Raw genomic sequence first — 25,362 nt, 5'->3', positions numbered from 1 at the left:
TAGCTCTCCACCATCCAACAAGGAGTTCAAGCTGCCACCGTCAGAGGCTCTGAGGCATGCTTTGGGCTTGGGACATCTCAGTTTTAGTCCCTGCGAGGCTCCCAGCTACTGTGAGAGACTGGGCAGTCACTTTGATTTTTCTGGGCCTCTATTTCCTCCCTCTGCGGTAGATGTGAGGATGCAGTATAGAAGACAGCACTGTGGAGATACAGCTGTTACTACTTGTATTTAAATAGAAGACTACCAAAGTCCAAAAAGCAGAAAGGAACGAGAGGAAGGGAGGACTGTCCAGAAAAACCTGGAGGTAGGGGTTGCAGTCTCACTAGAAGGAGCCTTTTTAGAATCAGGAGACAGCCCCACATGGGCTGAGGGGCCTGTGCTCCACTACACAACTCTCCAGCCTGAACCTCCTGGTTCCGCCACTGGTTGGGGGACATCACGGAGGGGCCCTGTGAAATAGCAACATCGTGCAAAATTGGAGGAAACCCTCATCAGAAAGGTGCAACAGCAGAGCATAAACAGAGGGCCAAAGTAGGGAGAGCATTATAAATCTGTTTCATTTACAGGGTCCCTCTCCATATTGCACACAGGGTGGGTGATAAAGGTCACGGGGAAAGTGAACAGAGAGGCAATGAGGAGCTAAGTGTCTGGGAGGTCCAGGAAGGAGGAAGATGGGGGTACAGAGAGGAGGGAGAGGCCACCGGTCTGGAGGCGCAAGAGGCTAAGAGAGCGGTGAGGGGAGCACTGGGCAAGCTCTGAGGGCTTGGGAAGAAGCACGAGGAAGACAGTTTTTTCTGGGCAGCTGTGCTCTGGGAGAGGTGCTGGGCGTTGCACACAGTTCTGCCCACTTCCAGCCAGGAGGAGGCAGAAAGGAGAGCCAGAAAGCACAGAGGTTACTCCCAGGCTAGGACAAGGGACAGGAAAAAGCTATGAAGCATGTGAAGGTACAGGTTCTTTGGCCGGGAAGGGGAAAATGTGGGCAATAGCAGCACATGGGGGATCCCTCAAGCCAGGTGACTCAGATCAGGCTTTGGGCAACGGCGTTCGGGAGTGTTAGAGGCAAGATGACAGAGGTAGGGGCAAAAGGGAAGGATGGAGAGCTGGTTAGAATAGGCAGCAGGGTAGGGGGTGGATCTTGCAAATGAGAGCGGGGATTTCTGGGGATCTAGGGCTGGGGTCGGGGAGAGAATATAAAAAGTGCTCCTCAGATGGTAGAGGCCTCAGATGTCGGCCTCCAGCAGATACTGCTCAGCGTAACCCTTGATCAACTCGACCCCAAGCCGGCTGGCAGAAATAAGCCAGCTGTGACCACAATTGGGGCGCCAGGAAGAGCAGACACAAGACGTTGAGGCTGGTGAGGCGCGGGGTCTGGAGCTGCAGATACCACGGAAACTGGCTCTGCATCTGAGCACAGTCGCAGCCAAAGGCATCTACGCCGAGGCAGCACCACGCGCCTTCGCCGGCATGCAGAATGAGGAGAGGGCCTGTGCATAGCGTGATCACGCGCGGGCACTTGCGGCTGTCCACCCGCCACTCCAGGCCCTTGGCCACCAGCAGGCGCAGGCTGCTCTCGGTCGTAAGGCTTCCAGTCCCCGATGAAGGTCCTGCCTGGCAGCACGTCGCGCTGCATGGAGGGCGAGCGACAGCAGGCTTGCCATGTTGCCGCCTGCCTCTGACAGGGCCTCGGTGGGCAGGGGAGAGAAGGTGCCTGAGACCCCCAGCGCTGCCTGCCTCGAGCCCAGACCTGCCAGCAGCATTGATGCGTAGAATCTGATCAAAAGGACGCCCTGCAGGGGGTACAAGCGAGCTCCCGACGGGCGACGGGAGGGCCGGCGAGCCCAGCGCCTCTCGGCATCTTCACTCTCACATTCGCACCCCCGGGCTCCCACTTGGGCCCTACAGGGGTGCAGAATGAAGAGGGATATGTGAAAGCCTGGGTCCCTAAGGGGAACAAGGTCGAATCAGGGGCAAAACCTCTGAATGGGGGGGGGGGGGTCAGTATGCAGTATCCAGGGAAAGAGGGTGTGGGCCCCTGAATCTCCGAGAGAAGCGGAAATGAGAAGGCAGATTAGTTGAGTTGGCAGGACGAAGGAGGGTGAGGGGGGAGAATAAAGGCTCAGATGTTTGGGTCCCTGAAGGGAGGCAGCTTCACGGAAGTCTAGGCTCCTGGGCTCTTCGGCCTCTGGAAGTAAGGGCTGAGGGTTTGACAGCTGGGAGTGGGAAGCTGTTTCGCTTCCCCTTGGCAAAAGGGCCTGGGTGAGGACTGGGAGTCCCAGTGCTGGGCTCATGGGCGCCCCCACTCGGTAGTGCCGGTATAGTAAGAAAGTCGGTGACTGGCTGGGCCTGGAGGAGAACGCTGAGCCCCGCCCGTGTCCTTCTCACCTGCTTGGTGATTAAGTGGTATTTCTTCAGCCCCCGGAGGGGCAGCGGCTCTTCTTGGGCAAGCTGTGCCACCTTAACCCCCAGGTACTGTCGCTTGACTAGCTGCAAGCAGAAGCGCTGCAGCAGCTCGGTCACGCCCTTGCCGCGCTCCCAGGGCGCCACGCGCAGTCCCTCCACCAGCGCCGTCTTCCCGTGTCAATCAAGTGCACCAACTCCAGCGCGATCTGTGGACCAAGGCCATTAGGGGAACCCTTCCCCGACTCCGCCCCTTTCGGTTCATAGGGCTCGCCTCTTCCCACATGCTGAGCCCTCCTTCGTCACCACTCTTGGCGCCAGGCCAGACCTGGAGCCAGTTCAGGACGCCCTCCTCAGCACTTCGGTCTCAGGTTTCAGAGCCTGCAGAATGGTTATTCGCTGGGGTCACTTTCACCTCTTGAGATGCTCATAGCTCCGGGGGCAACGGGTTTCTGGCCACTCGCTACGCCCTTTTCCTTGGCCCCACCCCCAGGAGCTTGTCACGCCCTCCGTTACCTACCACACCCCTTTCCTCTAGGCTCTGTCCAGGAGCCCATCTTCGACTGGTCCTGCTCACCCAACGCAACCAGGCCTTCTTTGTGCCAGAGGTCAGTCTACTCAGGGGTCCTGGCCCCACTCTACCTGCTCCCACCCCTAGCTTACCCCCACTTACCTGCTCCCCTGTTTTTGTGCTCCTGCACTCAGAAACCCCTCAAACAAACCCTTAAATACTGAAGCTCTCACCAGTCCCTCTGTTTCCTCTCTTAGAGCTCTACACGTGCCCCACCCCATGCTCACTGGCTGGGCCCTTGGATCTGAACGCCCTACTCTTTGGTTCCAAAGCCTGCTCTATATCCTCAGCAACCAGACAAGGGCTGAGGGAGAGGCTTGCTTCCTCTCCTTCCTAAGATCCAGGCACCCAAAAGTAGCTTTACCCCTTTTCACCTGGGCCCAGGGTCTCACCACTCCTCTGTCCCACTTGGCCAGCACCATGGTGTGGTTGGGGTCCCGGAGCCAGCTGTGACAGGGGTTAGAAAGATAGTTGAGACCATCACAGGAGCCCCCTGAGATGACAAGCACCTACTCAAACTCCTGTTCTGTGGCCCCCAGGGAGTCCAACCATTCAACCTCAGTCTCAGGTCTAGATCCAGACCTGGGCTGGGCCCCCAAGAACTTGGCCTTGGCCTTAGGCCCTGACTCGGCCCCCAGAGGCTTGTCCACAGTCTCAAACCCTGATCCAGACCTGGCCTCCTGTGGCAGGTTTTCTGAGAGTGGCTCCTCATCTGGCTCAGACTCTTTTTTGGACTTAGGGACCTCTGAGGTGGCTACACCACAGCCAGCTTCCAGCTTCCAGCTTCATTATTCTGCAGAAAACAGAAAACCCAGCATGGGGTGAGAGTCCACTGCTTCCACATCTGGCTCTACATATAAACAGTCCCCACAATCCCTCCCTACACAAATTCTGCTTCCCTTCTGCTCCCCACACCCACCCTAGGGATGGAAGGCCTCCAGCTACCCCCTCCCACCAGCTCCAAGAACTCACAGTCCTATCCTGCTCCACCCAACCAGGACTCTCCTGAACACTCACAAACTCAGGACCCTGTGACCTCCCCAGAGACTAGCCCCTGACCCCCTCCATACCCAGTTAGCCCAAGAACTCAAAGGAAAAAGGGGGTGGCATAAGTAATGGAAGGATACCTCTTCAAGGGCCCTACCACCTCTCAGTGAGAATGTGAGAAAGAAATTTCCATTATCTTCACTCCCCCTCCAGGAGGGTTTCTGTGGAAAGTAAAGGATTCAACTCCCACCCCCTCTTTCCTGCCATTGTCACTTATCTACCAGAGTGAAGGGAGGGGGCATATGCCCCAGATTTCCTTTATATTGCTGCCCCAGTGCCCTCCACCCTGAACACACGTATTCAAACATAAACCAAAGGAGTGGACAGATGGACAGTCCCACTAAAAAATTCCAAGCTGACCCTTCTGGGCTCATCAAAACCGTTCTTTCCTTCCTCCTGAGGGATACTTGACTCCTCTCCAGGGTGAGCTGACCATTTTGAAAAGGGTTCTGTTGGAGCTTCAGCAATCAAAATATCCGCCAAGATCACCCCGTGTCCCCTCCTCATTTTCCTTCCTTCTAAAGATGGAGGCCCTCTTTTTATATATCCTCCCCCGCTTCCTACTTTTAAAATTTGTCCTGGTAATCTTTGCCCTGTCTCCCACACAGAGCTTTCCTTGCCCTTTCTATTCCTCAAAGTCTCCTTTTTGGGTCAGTCCCCTGTGGATCTGGCCCCCATTTGGCCTCTAGCTTTTCTCTTTTCCCTGCCCAGAAATAGGGCCAAGGAGGAAGTTCCCTCCCCAAGTCCGGATGATTCTTTATTTCCAGACCTCCCTCCTCCAGACCAACCAAATCAACCAAATCCCCCTCCTCTCTTTTTCAGCCAGTTATAACTCTCCCCTCACATAACCTGCTTTAAGCCTCATTAGCCAACATCCTGGGGGACGCACACACAAAGCTGCTTTGTGAAGGCTAATATTGGCTGGGTCGGATTTTTTTTTAAACAAGAGCATGACCTAGGCTTGGGAGGGGTACCAAGGGGTGGTTTAGGGGTGATTTTAGCTTCCATTCCATAAACAGGGCTTACATAAACACAGAGTGCTTGCTATACAAACAAGCTTCAAAACATGAGCACCATCTACCTCTTTCTTTTCAAAGTGATCCTGATGCCTAGGGCTCTTCCAGGGGAGACAGCTCAGATCAGTATTGTCAAGGGCACAGGCTCAGAGGATCTTAGACTCCCTGTTAAGGCCACTAGAGACCACCCAGTTCAACCCATACCTTTCACAGAGAGGACATTGAGACCCAAGACTATATTTTCCTGGCTCCCAGGCCAGTGGGGGAGCCAGGAAAATGAAACTATTTTGTGTAGCTTTTTTGTCTATCTGGATCTCCAAACCCAGCCTGAAGAGTGAAGATAGGAATTACTGGGTCCTGCCCTGGCTGGTGTGGCTAGGTGCATTGAGTGCCAGCCTGCCAACCAAAAGGGTGCCAGTTCGATTCCCAGTCAAGGCACATGCCTGGGTTTCGGGCCAAGTCCCCAGTTGGGGGTGTGTGAGAGGCAACTGATAGATGTATCTCTTGCACATTGATGTGTCTCTCCCTTCTTTCTCCCTCCATTACCCTCTCTCTAAAAATAAATAAATAAATAAATAAATAAATAAATATATTTTTAAAGGAATTACTGGGTCCTTGGCAGGAGTCAGAGGTCCCAAGTGCTAAGGGCTGAGCTGACTCAGAACCAGATATGTGGTAGGAACCCCGAACTGCCTTCCTCTCACTGTCAGCAGATTCTAGGCCAACAACAAACTCCAGCATCAGACTCTTTGCATCAGTCTCGGGGGATGATGTGTCCCAGAGATGAGCAGGTTAACCTGTGGCTCCCATTTGCATCTCCAGGCAACCTCACCAGCTGTTCATGGGTCCCTGGAAAATACAAACTGGTAGTTTAGGGGTAATTTCAGCAATTCCCCACTGCTCCCAAAGGGGGTGGAATGTGAGCAACTTGTAAACTGGAACACATCCAACAGATCTAAGACATTCCACTTTTGTTTTCCTCCCTTGCTTTCAACGGGAAGACCATTTCCAATGGCGTCTCTACCTCTCAGAGAAACTTGTTTGTTAGGGAGAGGGAGCAGTTCCCAGGGTCACAGGGAAGAGGGGACGGTTTGTCAATTCATCAGCCCTCTTTTTCTCTAAGGCACTCCTCAACTTCTATTCTCTTTTTGGGAGACAAATGTTGCAAGGTCCTTAAACTCTGGGAGAGGTGGGTGCTGGGAAAACATAGGTCAGGGGTTCCAGGCCAACCCAAAGTTACTAGCCAGCTCCACAACCTTTGCTCCACACTCTGATTACTTCCCACCCGTCAGTACGATCCCCTCCAACCTGGCTCTTTGAACTCCCAGGAAGCGTCCAGGCAGAGGCGGTTCTCTGCCTCCAGAGCACTGTGTGAATGCAGTTCAGGCATCTCCTCGAACAAGCTCCTGGAAGAGGGGCAGCATTTCCCTGGCCACCCATACCTCCACCTCCTTGTGTCTGTTCTTTCAACCTCATAAAGATGAATGACCATTCTTGGGAGAAGGGGTGATGGAAGTCATCGCTGAGCATACTGGGAGTCCCCCTCCACCTTCACTACACCCCACACACCTGCAATACTGATGCCCTTGAGGTCCCAGGTTTTGGGAGATGGAAGAGGGAGGAGAGGGAGCAGAGAGCAGAGAGGCGGAGACAGATGGCAGCTACACAAAGCACCTAAAGACAGCAAAAAGACAATAACTGAGGCAGAAAGGAGACAAAGGCAGGCAGGGAGATTAGGTTGAGAGAGGATGGGAGAGGGGAGCTGAAGGAGGCATGGATACCGAATCACAGACAGGACACCTTGTGACTCAGGGCCCAGCTGATGTCAAAAAAGTCCTGGCACTGCACCCCCGCCCCCCCACCAGGGAGACTGTAAATAGAAAGCAGCGGGACACACCCCCTTCGCCGGGCTGTGTGATGGGGGAAGGGGTCAAGGAAAGGAGAAAGCCAGAAGAGAGGCTGGAAGAGAACAGAGATCTGGAAAACAGAGACGGGGGAGACGAGGTGAAGTGGGGCAGAGGCAAGGGGCGAGGAAGACGGGCCGCGGAGTGGGGAAGAGGGGTGTCTCGGAGGGCCACAGCCAGGGAAGACGGGGCCTGCCCTGGAAGGCTTCCCCCTGTCCCCGCAGCCTCTCCCGGGTGCGGGCGCGGCGCGGGGAGCAGGCGGGAGAGGGATTGCGAGGAAGCTGCCTGCCGCGGCGACGGAGGTGGAGGGGGGGCGCGCCCGCGAGCACCTCGAACACGCGAGGAGAACGCGCTCTCGGGTGTCTGCGCCGCGGGACCGCGAGGGTCTGCCACAGCGGGCAGCGGCTTTCTTCCCCGGGGGGGAGGGCGGCGCTGGCCTCTGCTGCCCCCATTCCTCCGCCGAGCGCCGCCCCTCGGGCCGCGCGGCCCCCTTACCTCGCCCGGGCCGGGCTGGGATGCCGGGAGGCGGAGCCGGGCGGCCGCGCAGACAGAACGGCGCCCGCCGGGAGGGGGTCACTTCGGAGTCCCGAGGGTCGAACTCGGGTGACGCGCGGGGACCGCACGGGTCCGCACTCGGAGTCCGAACGCACAGGGGCCGCCCGCGGGCTTCCACACCCAGCGCCGGGGGGCCCGGGCGCTGCGAGTGGCGCCCAGGGTGACGCGGGCTCGGCCGGGCGGGCGGCTCCGAGGGGCGGGGACCCCAGCGACCGGGAGGAAACCCGGCTCGGATCCGGAGCGGACTCGGTCCGCCGGCGTGGCGGGGGGGGTGCTGGCGGGGAGGGGCCGTCGCCCCCGGAGGTGCGGCCCTGCGGGGGGGCCCAGCTGGGTGGCCCGTTTCGCTGGCGCGACTCCGCCCCTTGTCCTGGGCGGGGAGCCACCCTAGCGTGGGGAGGTGTCTCGGGGTTTGGTGGACGGGGTGATGCGGGTTTAGTTCTCGCACCCTGCGCACAACACCTCTGGGCTCGGTCCGGGAGTCAGTTCCGCCCCGCAGGCCCCTCCGTGAGGTCGCCCCGGACCTCACCCCCTTTCTCCGACCTCCAGCCTGCAGGTTCGAGCAGCTGGAAAAGGGTGGGGAGCTGACGGCCCTGCGGACCGGGTCGGAGAAACTGACAGAGGAAAATGGAAACCCATGAAGAGTGGGAAGCGAAGACACCGACAGACGGAAGGAGCAGAGAGGCTGAAAGGAGCGAGGCCGAGACGGGCCAGGCGGCCCCCAGTGTCGCAGGTCAGCCGCGTGCCGGGGATGCACGAGGTGGCCCAGTTGACACTCAGCCACTCGTTTCTCGGGGCCGCCAGGCAGCAGGGTCTCCGCGGAAGGAAAGACTTCCAAGTGCACGGTGTACACCAAGCGCATGCACACAGACCTCTGCACATGTGCACGGCGCTGGGGATCTGAGCACGCGGGGCTTGGCACCCCGTGCCAGCCCGGGCGGGTAGAGAAGGGATGGCAGGAAAAGCAAAGCGTGCACCTGGAATCCAAAAGGGTGCGGCACTGTCTCTGACTCTAATAAGCTGCTGGCCCAGCCTCCTAACGTCTGAGGACGCCCATCTCACACCCTCATAAAGTGGTGTAAATACACCTGCAGTTCTGCCCTATAAAGAGCGGGAAAAGTGATGGATGTGAAAGCCCTTCAGTGGCTGTAAAGCGCTGCAGAGAGTGTTAAGGTCTGCTGAGGATGGGACCCCTCTCTTCCTCGACCTGCCCAGCTCCCTTGCTCCCCAATGACCACCAAAGTTGATCCCTCACTTATCTCATTCCATTTTTGTGCTTTCCAAGGTGCTGATTCCATAATCTGGTAAACCGACCCCATTGGCTGAAGGTGGTAAGATTGAGGGACATGTTCCTTGACTTTGGCCCACCAAGTGGGTAAAGGGATGAGCGTTATCTCTTGAATTTTAGCTTCAAGTTGGCCAGGAAAGTAACTGACAAATCACTCAAAAGTTGTTTTTTTTTTTTTTAAATAGAACCTCCCCATTTCGATTTTTAAAACTTCTAACATGGCATGCATCTGGCAAAGCTGCAGGCAAACTGGAATATGCTCAGTAGTGGGGAGCACCTCAAAAAGTTAAAGGTATTGAAGGAAATACTCACTAGTGGCAGGAGGGAGTGGCAATGCAATCACATTCTTTCACCAGAAGCTTAACCTTCTGCCATCAGAAACTCTTGAATTGGTCCAACATTCATCCACTTCCAGTTCCCTCAATCTGACTCACAATTTCCCAAAGTTCCAATCCCCTCATATTCACATTGTTCAGAGCAAGATGTCGCTGCTCACTGGGCCAGTCAAAAGCCATATGGTTCTAACGTCACTATGTTTAGACTTCTCCATTCTGGCTGACCTGGAGGATAGGGGGCAGTGGTGGTGGTAAGAAGTTGAAAGGTAACTTGGCTGCCCCTCCCAGCAAGAGAGAACCAGAGTCATTCAGCATTTTAAAATTCTCTGAGGGTGCAGGGAGGAGGGCCATCACCCTGTGCTACATGTTTTGAAATGACCAAGGTCAAAGCCAGTGGGGGATGGAAGGATGATCTACTAGTTGAAAGGCTTCTCAGGCCTGGGTTGCAGAGCCACCTTGCACCCACTACTGGTGCTAATATGTGTGCAAAGCACTGTGGCTTAACCCTCACAACACTGTAGGATGGGTGGACTTGTTTTCCACTTTACAAATGAAGAAAGTGGGTCCTCAGAAGTTCCGTGGCTTGGGCTATGTCCCATAGCTGTCAAAGAATGCTATCAGGTCTTCTGGCTGCAAACTCAGACCCTTCTGACCACTCACAACTGTACCTTGTGAAAGTATAAAAACACTTGGCAAGCTATAAAGCACAAAACAAATGTCAGTACTATGAATGCTGGAGATTTCCATTAGTCACTCTGAATTTTGTAAATGTCTTGTACCTTGAGGTTCTGAGTATTGGCTTTGACCCTCATGCTGGGCTTATTTATTTGCAAATAAATAATTAAGGCCTTCTATTTGGGAGAGCTTATTGTTTGTCCTCCCTCTGGGACAGGTATGTCTTACTGTCACAGGGTGCTACCTTTGATCTGTGTCATTTCAGTTGGGTCTGATTCTTGATTTCAGGGCCCTCCCCATCCACTCTTTTCTCTCCCATCCTTTCCCTACAATGAACAACCTTGGATCTTTTCCCCAGGTCTTCTGAATACTGCTGCCTCTTGGGTTTCTAGAAACTGTGACTTCCTCCTCCAGATTTGTGAGTCTTGAGTGTTCTCTCTGACCCCCTCTCTTCTATCTTCTTCCCTCCTCCTGATATAGTAGCCCCTCCTCTATCTGGGTAATCACCAATCTACAAGTCTTAACTTTCCAGGGCATCTCCAGCTATTTATGGAATATCTGCACTTGGATGAGAACAGTGAAATGAAAGGCACAAAAGTGCTTTACAGGAACTGAGCTGGATACCTCATATATTTTAGCTGTAGTTATAGTTGATAGGCTTAAGTGATTAATGTATGTGGAGAGCTGTTATCTGAGGAACTGGAATGCATGACTGATGCGACGTGACACCAGGAGGTTGACAAGCAATCCAACCTTTGTACCTCAGGGGGCTTGCAAGCAGTGGAGATGGTATCTGAGCCATTGTGTTCCAGGGAGGGAACATCTGTGACACAAATAAAGAATTGTTGATCAGCAGATAAAGAAATACTGGGAAAATCACCACTGGATTTCAACTCATCCTTATTAACTTTTTCTTCCAAACCCCTTGCCTCACTTTTTTTCTCCTTATAAAAAGGTCAGCTTGAGATGAGATGTTGAGATAGTATTTGAAGGCATGTAACCCACTATCTTCTCAGGTCACTGACATCTGAATAAAGTACCCATAAATTTTCAATCCTTGTCTCTACCTGTTGGTTCTGGTAGTGACAGGCAGAACTAACCCTGGCATTTCTGGTTTCATAACCTTCACTACAAGCTCATTTTGCATAAAGAAAGGAGACCAAGATCAAAAGGTTAAATAATTGGTCCAGAGTCACAGAGCCAGTGAGTGCCTAAAAGCCTTACTCAGAATTATAGCACTGAAGAATCATCTGGTATCACAGATGCCATGCACTCACTGGTGACTCACAGCTTCCTCATCTGTAAAGAGGGCATAGTACTTAACTTCCAATAAGGATTAAATAATATAATGTTTGCAAAATGCCTGGCATAGCATAAAAATTCAGTTAATGGTAGGTATTATGATCTAGCCAAATGGAGAAGCAATTCTCAAATGGGGTGTATTATACAGCTTATACACTGGAATTCAGACATAACTGAAGCTCTCTTGTTTATTACTCTTCCAAGACTGTCAAACTCTAAGAACTTAATTAATCAGGAAGCAGAAAGATGGAAAACCATAGAGCTTGACCATAAACCCTTTTAGAACAGGGTTACATCACAGTTATCATTATACATCTGGTACTTAGTTCAGGTCTTGGCACATAGTAGATACTTAATAAGTATGTTATGGATAAATGAATGAGCAAAGGAATGGATGATTTCACTCTATTTCTGCAGCTGGGGAGAGTGAGACCAGACATTATTTATCAAATATCACTCAATTGGGGCTAGCTGAATTCTGGTCAAGATGGCAGAGTAGGACACTGTACTCACCTCCTCCCATGACCACATCACAATTACAACTAAATTATAGAACGACCAACCTGTATAACAATCTAAAGACTAGTGGAACAGAAGTCCTATAATTAAGAATATAAAGAAGAAGTCACATCACAACTAGTAGGAGGGGTGGAGACATAAAACAGTCTGGCCCTATGTCCACATGGGGCAGTTGAGAATTCAGAGGGATATCTCAGCAGCAGAGGTTTCCCCTGATGAATGAGGGGGTCTCGGCCCCACACCAGGCTCACCAGCCTAGAATACCAGTGCCAAGAAGAGGAGCCCACATAACAGCTGGCTGTGAAAATCAGTGGGGATTTTGTTCATCCAGGGGAAACAGAAGGCTGCTGGAAACTCAGGTGTTCCCTTAAAGAGCTCACGCACAAACTCTCATTTGCAGGCACTCACCCTGGCCTCCAGGGGTGGGACAAGTTGGGGGTAGGACAGAGACCTACAAGGAGAAACTGAGTTGTGTGGCTTCAGGACAAGGGCTGAAGGTGTTATGGGACTGAGACTGGGCCCAGAGTGTGTCCGCCTCAGGCCAGCTGGTATGTGGGTTCTTGACTTTATGTAGGCAAGATTCCACAACCTGAGTCCAGGTGATTGTGAGAGTATGCTTATTAAAGCTGGGGACAGTGAAACAAAGGAAGGGCTTAAGAAAGAAGAAGAAACAGTAGAGAGCCTAGGTGGGCTGCTTTGGCTGTCTAAGAAATAGAAGTCACAGTAAAAGAAGTGAAAAGTGACTTCTTTTGGAAAGAGAAAAAGAGAGCCTTGGAGATAGGTTCAGTGGGTAATTGTGGGACAAGCTGTTGCCCACTGATCCCCTGGTTGCAAGTCTTGTGGGGTCCCTTAGGGTTTAGGAGAAAGTGAGCTGAGATACAAGGTGTGGATGTGTTCTAGCAAGAGCACTCGGTCATTCTTTGTCTTGAGGCTTTTATCTCTCCTTGGCCTGTCAGAATCCTAGGGGAGGTCTCAGGGGAGGGTCTTAACAGAACATTCATTAACTTTTCAGGTGTGTCCTTCAATATATTGATTTATCAAAATGTGCATTCAGAGGGGTCAGAGGTTATTTTCCAGTTAGTTTCATTTTTAAAGAACATCATCAAGAATGTCATTGAAAATGAAACAGGACTGAGGGCATTCTGTCCCAGGACAGTCTGGCATGTGTAAACCATTTACTCCTAATTGTCCTTTGTTAGGAAAGATAAAACCTCATGATTCACTAGCTGGCTGTAAATTGTTCAGATTGTTTGGCCTTGTTTAATTATCTTGTCTCAGTTTCCCTTACTCCACTTGTCAAAGAATCAACAGCCAGTTGATGGAGAACAGCTGAAAATGTTTTCCCTAAGATCAGGAACAAGACAAAGATGTCCACTTCCACCACTTTTATTAAACATACTATTGGAAATCCTAGCCATAACAACCAGACAAGAAAAAGAAATAAAAGGCATCCAAATTAGAAAGGAAGAAATAAATTGGTCATTATTTGCAGATGGCGTAATACTGTTTATAGAGAACCCTAAAGATTCCACCAAAAAACTACTAGAATGGATAAATGAATTCAGTAAAGTAGCAGGATACAAAGTTAATATTTTGAAATTGGTTGCATTTTTAATACAGAAATACATTATAGAAATGATAAACTAACAGAGAGAGAAAATAAGAAAACAATCCCCTTTTAGAATTGTATCAAAAAGAATAAAATACCTAGGAATAAATTTAGCTAAGGAAGTTAAAGATCTATACTCTGAAAATTATAAGACATTGAAGAAAATGAAAAAGATAAAAAAAATAGAGGTAGAAGCATATACTATACTCATGGGTAGGAAGAATTACCATTGTTAAAATGTCCATACTCCCCAAAGCAATCAATAGATTCAATAAAATTCCTATCAAAATACCAACAGCATTTTTCACAGAGCAAAGACAAATAATTCTAAAATTTGTGTGGAACCACAAAAGACCCTGAATAGACACAGCAGTCTTGACAAAAAAGAACAAAGTTGGAGGTGTCATGCCACCTAATATCAAACTATACTAGAAAGCAACAGTAGCCCTGGCTGGTGTGGCTCAGTGGATTGAGCGTGGGCTGTGAACCAAGGGGTCGCCAGTTCAATTCCCAGTCAGGGCACATGCCTGGGTTGCAGGCCAGGTCCCTAGTGGGGGCCATGTGAGAAGCAACCACACATTGATGTTTCGCTCCCTCTCTTTCTCCCTCCCTTCCCCTCTCTCTCAAAAAAAATAAATAAAATGTTAAAAAAAGAAAGCAACAGTAATGAAAATGGCATGGTAGTAACATAAAAACAGAGACATCAGTGGAATAGAACAGAGCCCAGAAATAAACACATGCCTATATGGTCAATTAATCTATGACAAAAGAAGCAAAAACATACATTGGGGTAAAAACAGCCTATTCAATAAATGCTGTTGGGAAAATTGAACAAATATATGCAAAAAGAAATAAAACTAGACTACCTTTTTACACCCCCTCAAAAAAACCCCCTCAAAATGGAATGAAGACTTTAATGTAAGATCCCAAACCACACAACTCCTGGAAGAAAACATAGGCAATAAAATCTGACATTGCTCCTAGTAATATTTTTTTCTGATATATCTCCTTGGGCAAGGAAAACAAAAGTAAAAATAAATAAATGGGACTACATTAAAAAGTTTTTATACATTAAAGGAAACTTCCAGCAAAACAAAAAGACAACCTATTGAATGCAAGAAGATATTCACCAATGATACATCTGATAAAAGGTTAATATCCAAAATTTATAAAGAACTCATGCAACTCAACCCTAAAACAAAACAGCACAATTAAGTTAAAGAACGGACAGAGTACCTGAATAGACATTTCTCCAAAGAGGATATACAGATAGCCAATAGACATATGAAAAGATGCTCAGTGTCACTAATCATCAGATAGATGCAAATTAAAACCACAATGAGATGTTGCCTCACACTAGTCAGAATGGCTATCATCAATAAATCAACAAACAACAAGCGTTGGTGAGGATGTGAGAAAAACGAACTCTCTTGCATTGTTTGTGGGACTGCCAATTGGTGCAACTACTGTGGAAAACTATATGGAGGTTCCTCAAAAAATTTAAATTGAACTACCTTATGACCCAGCAATTCCAAAGAAAACCAAAACACTAATTTGAAAAGATAATATGCACCATGCACCCATATGTTTACTGCAGCATTATTTTTTTATATTTTATTGATTATACTATTACAGTTGTCCTGACTTTTCCCCATCTGCCTCCCCCCACCCAGCATCCTCTACACTTTCAGGCAATCCCCAAATCATTGTTCATATCCATGGGTCATGCATGGAAGTTCTTTGGCTACTCCATTTCCTATACTGTACTTTATATCCTATGGCTATTCTGCAACTACTTATTTGTACTTCTTAATCTCTTCACCTCCTCATCCCTACCCTCAAACTTTCCTCCCATCTGGCAACTATCAAAATGCTCTCTGAGTCCATGATTCTGTCTCTGTTCTTGTTTGCTTAGTTTGTTCTTTTAGATTCAATCATTGATAGATATGTATTTTTTGCCACTTTCTTGTTCATAGTTTTGATCTTCTTTTTCTTAAAAAAGTCCATTTAACATTTCATTTAATAATGGTTTGGTGATGATGAACTCCTTTAATTTTTTCTTCTCTGGGAAACTTTTATGTGCCCTTCAATTCTAAATAAAAGCATTGTAGGCAGGAGCAATCTTCACTGTAGGTACCTGCTTTTGTAATGTTGAATATTTCTTGCTAATTCCTTCTAGTCCCCAAAGTTTCTTTTGAGAAATCAGTTGACAGTCATTTGGGAATTCTCCTGTAGGTAATGACTGCTTTTCTCTTGCTACTTTTAAGATTCTCTCTTTATCTTTAACCTTTGGCATTTTATGAGTGGGCCTCTTTGCATTCATCTTGTTTGGGACTCTCTGTGTTTTCTGAACTTGCATGTCTACTTTCTTCACCAAATTAGGGAAGTTTTCTTTCATTATTTTTTCAAATAGATGTCCAATTTCTTGCTTTTTCTTTTCTCCTTCTGGCACCCATATTATGCAAATATTGGACCTCTTAAAGTTGTCCCAGAGGCTCTTTACACTATCCTCATTTCATTTTGGATTCTTTTTTCTTCTTGTTGTTCCAGTTGGTTGTCTTTACTTCCTTATGTTCCACATCATTGTTTTGATCCTTGGCTTCATCCACTCTACTGTTGTTTCCCTTTAAATTGTTCTGTATTTCAATTAGTGTATCCTTCGTTTCTGGATCTTTTTTATGCTGTTGAGGTCCTCACTAATTTCTTTGAGCATCCTTATAACCAGTGTTCTGAATTCTGCATCTGATAGATTGCTCATCTCCATTTCATTTAGCTCTTTTTCTGGAGTTTTTATCTGTTCTTTCATTTGGGCCATGTTTCTTTGCCTCCTCATTTTGTCAGTCTCCCAGAATACATTTGTTTCAATGTGTTAGGTAGAGCTGCTTTGACTCTTTGTTTTGTTAGTGTGGCCTAAGGTAGTAGGTGTCCCGTAGGGTGGAGGGGCACAGCCTGCCCTATCACCCAAGATGGTTACCTGAGGTGCACCCTTTGTGTGGGCTGAGTACACCTTCCTCTGGTAGTTGAGTCTTGGTTACTGTTGGCATATCAATAGGAGAGATTTACCCAGGCCAGTCAGCTGCAAGGATTGGTTGTGACCACTTACCATCAGCCTCTGCCCTCAGTGGAGGATCAGCTGTGCAGGGGGCAGGGTGGTTGTGCTCTGCCACCTTGGAGATTCCCAGGTGAAGCCAAGTTGTGAGTCAAGACTGGCTGCTGCTTCTGTTGGGCCTGGGGATCACTGAGGCCAGCTCTTGCTTGTTTGAAAGGATTTAGGAAGTTTTGAAGCATGAGGTAAGACCAGCCATTCATATGGAAAAGCAGCTTGGGTGGCCCTGAAAGTTGGGCAGAATCTCTGGGGATCTTCAAGGCAGGTCCAACAGTGTTAGCCATGTTGATGGAGTCTCAGATATGGCACCAGCCTGCCAGCTCTATGGGGGGAGGGCCCAGAAAAGGGACAATGGCTTCTGCTTACCTTGATGCCAGACACTTCAGTTTTTCCCCATATACCACTGGTGCCCCTCAAGCCACCACTCTAGTGCCAGAGTCCAGAGGTAGAGAGTCTGAGTAGGTGAGTTTACATGTGCGTTCTCTAAGAGGAATTGCTTAGGGCTCCAGAAATTTCTTCCACTGACTCAATCCCTGCTGGTTTTTGCGGCCAGAAGTTGTGAGGATGTATGTTTCTGGCACTGGCACCCTGGGCTAGGGAGGCTGGTGTGGGGCTGGGACTCCTCGCTCCTGAGATATCCCTCTCAAATTTTTATCTACCATGCATGTGTGAGGAACCAGCCTGTTCCATGTCTATGCCTCTCCTACAAGTCTGGATAGATGAGGTTTCTTTAATTCCGTAGTTGTCAGACTTCCATTCAACTTGATTTCTGATGTTTCTGAGTGATGATTGTTATATACTTTAGTTGTAATTTTGATGTGGTTGTGTGAGGAGGTGAGCCTTGTCTACTGTATTACAATATTATAATTACTGTATTACAATTATTTACAATAGCCAAGATATGGAAGCAAGCCAAGTCTTATCAATAGATGATGGAATAAAGGAGATGTGGTACATATATTCAATGGAATAATACTCAGTCATAATAAGAATGACATCTTACCATTTGTGACAACATGGATAGACCTAGAGGGAATTATACTAAGTAAAATAAATCAGATAGAGAAAAACAAATACCATATGATTTTGCTTATATGTGAAATCTAAAGAACAAAATAAACAAACAAAATAGAAACAGACTCATAGATACTGATAACAAACTGAGTGTTGCCAGATGAGAGGGGGATTGGAGGACTGGGTGAAACAAGTGAAGGAAGGTCCTGGCTGGGTAGCTTAGATGGTTAGAGTGTCGTCCTGATACACCAAGGCTGAGGTTTTCCATTCCCAATCAGGGCACATACAGGAATTGACCAATGGGTGCATAAATAAGTATACAACGAATTGGTGTTTCTCTCTCTCTCTCAAATCAATAAATAAAACTTTTTTTTAAAAGCTGAAGGAATTCAGATGTACAACTTGGTAGTTACATAATAGTCACAGGAATGGAAAATACAGCACAGGGAATACAGTCACTAATATTGTAATAACTATGAATGATGCCAGGGCAACAGCAGATAATTGTTAATGGTGGGAAACTATAACCTACTCCACCATTCTTTTTACATTGTTTCTATAAGTGCAGACTCTGACTAATACGTAGCTTGCAGATGAACAGCATGTTTATATAAGAATCCTAGGAACTAACTTCAAAAGATACAGACTTTGACCTTCAGGCATCCCAATTTCAGGAGATTTGCTGACCTTTAACTGTGGAGTCAGGATGATATGAAGCCCAGATGATGTGGAGCCAGAATGACTAAACCAGGACGACGCACACTGGACCATCACTTGCCTTATTGGAATGGACTATGCTAGTCTGCATGTAGACAACTTTTCAATCCCCTTCCCTGTTCTTTTTGTTCTGTTCCCCTCTCCCTCCTTATAAAAACCCCTGCCTCCACTGAGATGTAGAGATGGGATTTGGACACGAGCCCTCCATCTTTCCAGGAGATTGGCTTTGTGACATGAATCCCCCATCTCCCAGTGGCCGGCACCTGAATAAACCACTTTCCTTTACACCAGCACCTGCCTGTAGAATATTGGCTTTTGTATCAGCAGGCAGCCAGACTGCTTTTGATTACACCAGACAGATACTAGAATTATAGGGTTATCATTTTGTAAACTATATAATTGTTTGACCACTATGCTGCACACCTAAAACTAGTATAAAATAATATTGAGTGTTAACTCCAATGGAAAAAAAGGTGCTTATAAGTTGAATTGTGTCCCACAAAAAGATATGTTGAAAGTCTAATTCCTAGCAACTATGAAAGTGAACGTATTTCAAATAGATTCTTTCAGATATAAACAAAGTAAAGATTAAGTCATATGGAATAAGAGTGGACCCTAATCAAGTATGACTGGTATCCTATAAGAAGAGGGAAATTTGGACACAGACATAGAGGGAGAGTGCCATGTGACAACAGAGGTAGAGATTGGGGTGATGCAGCTGTAAGCCAAGAGTAGATGGCCAACTCCAGGAGCTAGAAGAGGGAAGGAAAAATTTCTCTCCTAAGGATTTCATAGAGAACATGGCCCTGCCAACACCTTGATTTTGACCTCCAGAACTGTGAGACAATAAAATTTTGTTGCCTTAATTTTCCAAGTAAAAGATATTTTTTATGGCAGCCTTAGGAAACAAATTTAGCACTCTTTCTTCCCATGGTGGATGCCACCCCACTTTCAACTCAGTGCAGGAAATCCGCATTCACTCCCACCCCCAGCTGGGTGTCTGATACACGGCACACCCTACAACCACCCTCCCTCTACTCTAGGTCTATTGCACTCATTTCATTTGTTCAGCACTCACCATGTGCCAACCATCGTGATCACCAAGACATGGTCAAAATGTAAAAACAGCAAGGCGCACTTCCTGTTCTCTATGTTGGCATTTAGTAATAGGAGATAGATGATAATAAACAAACTATATATTGGTGTTGTAAAACAATGGTTTGCATAATGTGAAGGTTTGTTAGGTAGCAGTCAGGAATGAGCGGCCGGAGGGGAAATAAAGCACGGCCCTACCCAGTACAGTATCATAAAGAACTTAAAACAGGAGGCTAGAAACAAAAGGGAGACATGTCTCACCCATTGATTCAGCAGCCCTGAGCCTCATCTGATAAGATTGCCAGGTGTTCCAACATCACAAGCAAAATTATGATGGCACGGGAGGAGGGGAGCCCTTGAAATTCTGTGTGTATTGTGTCCATTAGCTGGGAAAGAAAGCCTTTGTAACTGTCTCAAGGTCTGAAAGAGAGAAGAGGAGAGGGAACTTAAAAACTGATTAAAGCCTATAATTCCTGAGCCCCAATAGTCGGGGCACTCAGATTAGCTGGGTGCCCACTTGCAGCTCTGAGCTCAAGTGTATAGAACAAACTTACTAACAACTTTATTTCCTCTATATGTGGGGCATTCAGACTAGCTGGGTGCCTGCCTATAGTTTCGTGCTCAAGTGTATTTCATAAATAAACTTGCTATCTCATTTTTCACTATATGTGTTGTCTCTCTCCTGAATTCTTCTCTTGTAAACAAGGCTAGGACCCAGGAGAGGGAATCCCACTAACAGGTTCACATAATGTGATCACATGATGTAATTCTTGTGATGTGGTCTTGGTTAGGAAAAGATTTTGTGGAAGAGGTGGGCAGGAAAAATGGTGAAAATAGCTAACACTGAGTACCCTGCCAGACACTGTGCAAAGCTCATGGTGTAGGTGACTAAGGCTTAGAGAAGTCAAATAAGTCTGACAAAGTCGACAGCTATTAAGTGCAAAACACTGAAGTTGAGCTGTGACTTGACGGTGGGAGTCCCCAGGATGGACGGTGGGCTGAACCCCAGTGACAGGAAGGAGAGCATGCTAAGGGTAGATGGGAAACTGGGCTGGGCTCTGGCTGTGGGATGCTCTGGCTGTGGGATGCTCTGCTGAGGAGCTTACACCTTCTAATAATGAGGATCTGGTGACAGTGAGTAGGAAGAATGACACGATGAAAACTGTTTTAAGAAGAGCATCTTGAGAACATGAGAAGGTGGTAGATAGAAGATGAGAGACAAGACCTCTGACCTCTGAAGAGTGGTCCCAGAGGAAGTCCATGGGAGGGGGGAAGGACGGAGGCATGGAGTAAGGGGAGAAGCTAAAAATAGTTTAGAAGAAAAACAGAAGAGGCTAGGAAGTCTGAGTGGGGTCTTGAAGGGTGGGGGGAGAGGAAGAAGGTGCAGGTGATTCTAGCATCTCCAGCCTGTGACTGGGCAATGATAACCTCTGGTGGCAGCGGGCAGTTCAGGATACACAGCTCATTGAATACACAGAGGTGATTGGATGAGTTTTCAGAGCCAGAGGGATGAGCTGGAGGGGAGGACCCGCAGGGGTGGAACTCAGAAGGAACGACTGGTAGAAGGACTGGAGAGGAGCCCACCTCGGAGAGGTTGTGGCCAGAGTCCCAAAGCACATTAGGGTCTGCATATGTGGTAGGTGAATAGGGACAGCACAGGGCTCAAGTCTGACCCCAGCAGGGTTCTCACTGTCGGGTCTGGCGCTTCTAAAACAGCTGCAATGATCTGCTCTAACTTCCTCTGGCCTGCTGGGTTGTCTCCTCTACCAGTTGTGAGGGCTCCTCCCTACCCTAGCCCGCTGCTGTGCTGGCCTTTCTCCTCATTCTACAAAAAGGCTTCCAAATGTTCCCTTCCAGATGCATTGTGGGTGAATGGGTGCCCACCCAGCAGAGAAATTAAGGGTAGAGCGCAGTGGGAAGCCGGTGGATGACAGTTTCCTTCAACCTAAGCACAAAGACATTTGTGCAGCTGTCCCATGAGCTTGCGTGCATCTTATTCACTTCCCAAAATAACTGTGTGTATATGGTTATTTTTGGTGAAAACTCAAGCAGTGTCTTATTATGATTTGTGCACTTGTCTGTGTTGTATTTCAATGAAAAGTTAAAAAAAAACAACCTAACTCTGAAGTAGGGAGCCCCATGTTACCGGGGGAAACTGTAGATTGAAAAGGTTGAATGACTTGGCTAAGGTCATGGTCAATAGCTGAGATTCAAAGCCAGGTCTGTGGGACTCAGAGATAGGTGCCCTTCCCTCTCTGACCACTCCCTGACCCTTCTCCCTGCCATACCCCTGAGGTGCTAAGATGGACATGGACAACATTAGGTCTTCAGACCCAGGTTTTATGACAAGCCTCCCCTTGAAATATGTGCCTTTCAACTCTGTCCTATTTCTGTTCCCAATAAATGTCCATTGTCACAGCACCAGGGCAGCCCTGTGGCACGTCTCTTAGTCAGGACCTAGGACCTAGAGGCAGGAACTGGAAGGAACCGCCCCCTGATCCTGGGGCCTGGGCTCGAGCTCATCCTGTTTTGAGTCTCAATTCCTGCAGGGGCTCCAGTGTTGGTCAAAGTCTGAGCCTGACCCCTCAGCCAAGCTCAGCACAAAGGCCAAGCTGGTAATTGAGTTTGGGGGATTTAGTTCCAATGTGAGTTTTATTTGGAACCCATATGATAGCAGCTGCTGGGAAATAGTTGATTGAAGGCCATTCTGAGTGTCTCACCTGGTATCTCAGTCTAGCAGGCTATACCCGTGGCCTGGACATTGTGACCTGGGATCTGCACAGACTGGTGGGAGTACATGGACCAGACACGTCCTTGCACAGACATGGACCTGGCACCTGAACTCTAGACTCTTCTTCATATGAGGCTCCAGCCTCTTAGACTAAGTCCCACCCAAAAAAGGTGCTTGATGAAGGAAGTCTGGAAAGCCAAATGACAGGAGGAAAATGGGGATCAGAGGACCTGTGCCTCAGAGAGGCTAGGATCACAGCATGACAGCAGAGGTTACCTGGGGAGGCTCAAGAAAGGGTGTGAATCTTGGCAGGAACTTCTGATGCCCAGGGCTTCCTCCCAGTCTGGGCTGGCTTCCTGGAGAGGACGGCACACTCAGAGAGTGGATGATGGTGGGGGAGGGCTGCCGGTGGCCGGTCACAGTGGACAGGAAGGATGCCAGGCTGGCAAGATGAGCAGGGAAGCGGCACTCATCTTGCCCAAGGGACCCTGGAAGAACACACTAGTCATTGTCCAGGGCTGACATTTCTGTCTCTTTCTGCCATGTAAGTCTTTCCACAACCCTCTGAAGTAACATATTCTACTTGCCAGTCTGTCCCCAATACTCACATGTGGATTCCAAGTCTCTCTCCCAGAGATAGAAACCTGATGTTAATTTTCCTGTACCTTTCTAGTTTGTTTTGTGGTCTGTCCCCCAACCCAGATGTTTCCACATAGAGGATAATGTCCCCTTCCAATTCTTCCTCTCTCCAAGAGCAGACCTGGCATATTTCCTGAGAACCTTGCCCTACTGTCTTCAAAGGTACTGGGAGCACTTTGTCCTTTTGATCATATCTCTGGCCCTTGGGTTAACCCCATTTCTTAACTGAGCCTCTTGGCTGCTCCTATTCCTCTCCAGCTTCAGGCCTATTCACGCTCCTCACCATGATTTCATTTGTCTTGGATTTCAGACAGGGGCCTTTCCCCACTTCCCTGCTTCCAAGTCCCACACAAAGTTCCCATTCCTTACCTACTACCCAGCCCAAGCCCACCATCCTAGAAAGGGGCACCCACTGCTCTTAGGGAAGAAAAAGAGCAGGGGTCTTCTTGGTGAAAGGCCCAGAGTGATCTAATCCCCACACCCTAGCTCTTGGTGGCCAGTTTGGATCTTTGGCCCTCCAGGGAAGGACCCAGAGAAAAACACGCAAGACGTGAACATGAAGTTTGGGCTGAGGCACAGAGATGCAGTAAGTAGGTCTTCCATTCCATAAGTGACCAGACCAGACCACATGCCATATTTTTATTTGTTTTAAGATTTTTTATTTATTTATTTTTAGAGAGGGAAGGGAGGAAGAAAGAGAGAGAGAGGGAGAAACACCAATGTGCAGTTGCTGGGGGCCATGGCCTGCAACCCAGGCATGTGCCCTGACTGGGAATCGAACCTGCGACACTTTGGTTTGCAGCCCACGTTCAGTCCACTGAGCTACACCAGCCAGGGCTTCACATGCCACATTTTTAAAAGAAATGATTGAGAAGTGACTCTTGAGCCCCTCACCCATGGCAAGAATCAGTTTGGAGACAGAGAGGAGGGTTGGGGAGGACTTTGAGATTGCTTAAAGCCCTGCCATCAGAGGGCAAGGATTACTTTAACAAGGTCTGTGACAAAAGGCTTCAAGACACAAAGAGTTTGGTATGTTCCAGTGTTTGGCGGAGGTGTCCATTGGAGAAATCCAGTCACCAGAGAGTGGCTGACTAGGACTTCCGGCCAGGACAGAAGGAAGAACAAGTGGCCACATGAAGGTCGGCCTGCAGTCTAAAGGTATCAGGACTGAGAATGCTTGAAGCTAGGGCTGTTTTTTTCTATCCCTCTTCCCACCCCCCAGACCAGAAGAGTAAAGAACTGAAGATAACCCTATGTTGAGTGCATGGGCAGAAAACCAGGGATGGACAATAAGACAGAGAAAGTACAGAAGATGCCAGAGGGGCTTTAAGGGAAATCTTCAAAGAATCCTTCCCTGACTGGTGTGGCTTAGTGGGTTGGGCATATCATCCTGCAAACCTAAAGGTTTCTGGTTCGATTCTGAAGAGGGAACAGGCCTGGGTTGTGGGCCAGGTCTCTAGTTGGAGCTTGTGAAAGGCAATGCTCTTTTTCTTTTTTCCTTGCCCTCTCTCTAAAATGAATATGATCTTAAAAACAAACAAACAAACACAACAACTTCAAAGAATCCATGGGAGTACCAAGAAGAAAAAGACTTTGAAGATCTCGAGGTCCGGAGAACACATTATTATCTTATGACAATGCCATCAAGAACTCGTGGGCCCCCCTTCCCTCTCCTGCTCCACTCTTCAACCCCATAAGGATCAGTAACAGCAGCTGGCAAGGGAGGGGGTGGAAAGAAGTCAGTCCCACCCCTTTCTACTCTGCCTTCCTCAATGGCCACTTGTGGGCAAGCAGGCAGCCCACTTGCAATCAGCCCTTGCTGGAGAGGGGATAATTCCTACCCCTCGCTGAAGATCCAAGTGTCAGTTATGAACTAGTTATTTCTACGTACTAAGTTAAAATGAATATAGAACTTATCACTTGAGAATGACCCAGGTAAGTCATGGGACTGCCAAGATTCTTATCCAGGGACAAGAGAAAATTCTTCCACTGAATAAATTTTAGGAAAGTGGGAGAAGTTACATTCCAATTCCATTCAAACAAGTTAATCTTGTTTAAATACAGACACAAAGCCAGTCAACAAATAGGACTGACAAAAGTTTCTATGACTACATAAGGACTGTTAGGCTATTTAATCTGACCGTCTCATTTGACTGATGCCATACCTGTAATGATGACGGTGATAGCAAACTCTCATTGACTCATTTTGCCAATCTCTCTTCTAAGCCCCTAAATCTGAATTCTTTAATCTTCACAGTAGTCCTATGCTTATTAAGCAAATGAGCAAATGGTGACCTAATGCTGGGCTTACAGCAGGGCTTACTGCTGGTAAAACAAATCTTTGCTTCATCTGATCTCCCAGCCCCAAGGAAACTTCAAGAATGAGGAGGGGGTACAGAAGCAAGCTATGCACTTAACTATCTTTTCTATCACTGGGATCATCCCATTCTCTATACTATCAGGTACCCTGGACCAAGCTTAGCGCTCAGCTTTTCTCATAGTATTCCACTGTCCACACTATCTTTTCCACTTACCTAAACCCTGCTTATCCTTCAAAGCCTACTCCTCCTGCAGCCACCGTCCCCCACTTAGTCCGAATGCCTCTTAGCTAAGCAGATAACTTCAGTTACAGAGGGAGAAGGGGCTCAGCAAAGGGAAGAGACTTATGCAAGTTCACTCAGCAGAATTAATTCTTACTGGAAGAAGAGTTTAGGGTCCTGATACCCAATCTAAGGCAGCAGCTCTGTAGCACATTAGGATGGGCGCTGATTATGCCTGGGCATGCTAACCCCCAGAGCCAGAATGTCAGCCCTGAAAGCATCGGACTCCACAGAGTAGTGGAAGA

General features: G+C 48.2%; 1 protein-coding gene and 1 long non-coding RNA gene across 2 annotated transcripts; one reads left to right on the top strand and one right to left on the bottom strand.

Annotated features, from left to right (window-relative positions):
* Nucleotides 1–310: 310 nt before the first annotated feature.
* On the bottom strand, nucleotides 311–5,874 carry NAT16 (N-acetyltransferase 16 (putative)). The gene is given in 9 exon segments (XM_045819339.1): nucleotides 311–1,284; nucleotides 1,286–1,576; nucleotides 1,578–1,642; nucleotides 1,644–1,787; nucleotides 2,383–2,576; nucleotides 2,579–2,606; nucleotides 3,361–3,576; nucleotides 3,646–3,751; nucleotides 5,864–5,874. Coding segments are annotated over 9 exon segments (1,119 nt in total). The 3' UTR covers nucleotides 311–1,220.
* A 949-nt stretch (nucleotides 5,875–6,823) lies between these two features.
* LOC123806495 lies at nucleotides 6,824–18,211 on the top strand. Its single transcript, XR_006783495.1, has 4 exons — nucleotides 6,824–7,035; nucleotides 8,037–8,220; nucleotides 8,773–8,818; nucleotides 18,010–18,211. It is a non-coding gene; the product is annotated as an uncharacterized LOC123806495 (long non-coding RNA).
* Nucleotides 18,212–25,362: the final 7,151 nt, after the last annotated feature.

Source organism: Phyllostomus hastatus, unplaced genomic scaffold, assembly GCF_019186645.2.
Source record: "Phyllostomus hastatus isolate PE091 unplaced genomic scaffold, TTU_PhHast_1.1 phas_scaffold_385, whole genome shotgun sequence".
NCBI classification, from domain to species: Eukaryota; Metazoa; Chordata; class Mammalia; order Chiroptera; family Phyllostomidae; genus Phyllostomus; species Phyllostomus hastatus.
This window is presented reverse-complemented; position numbering and strand designations above follow the sequence as displayed.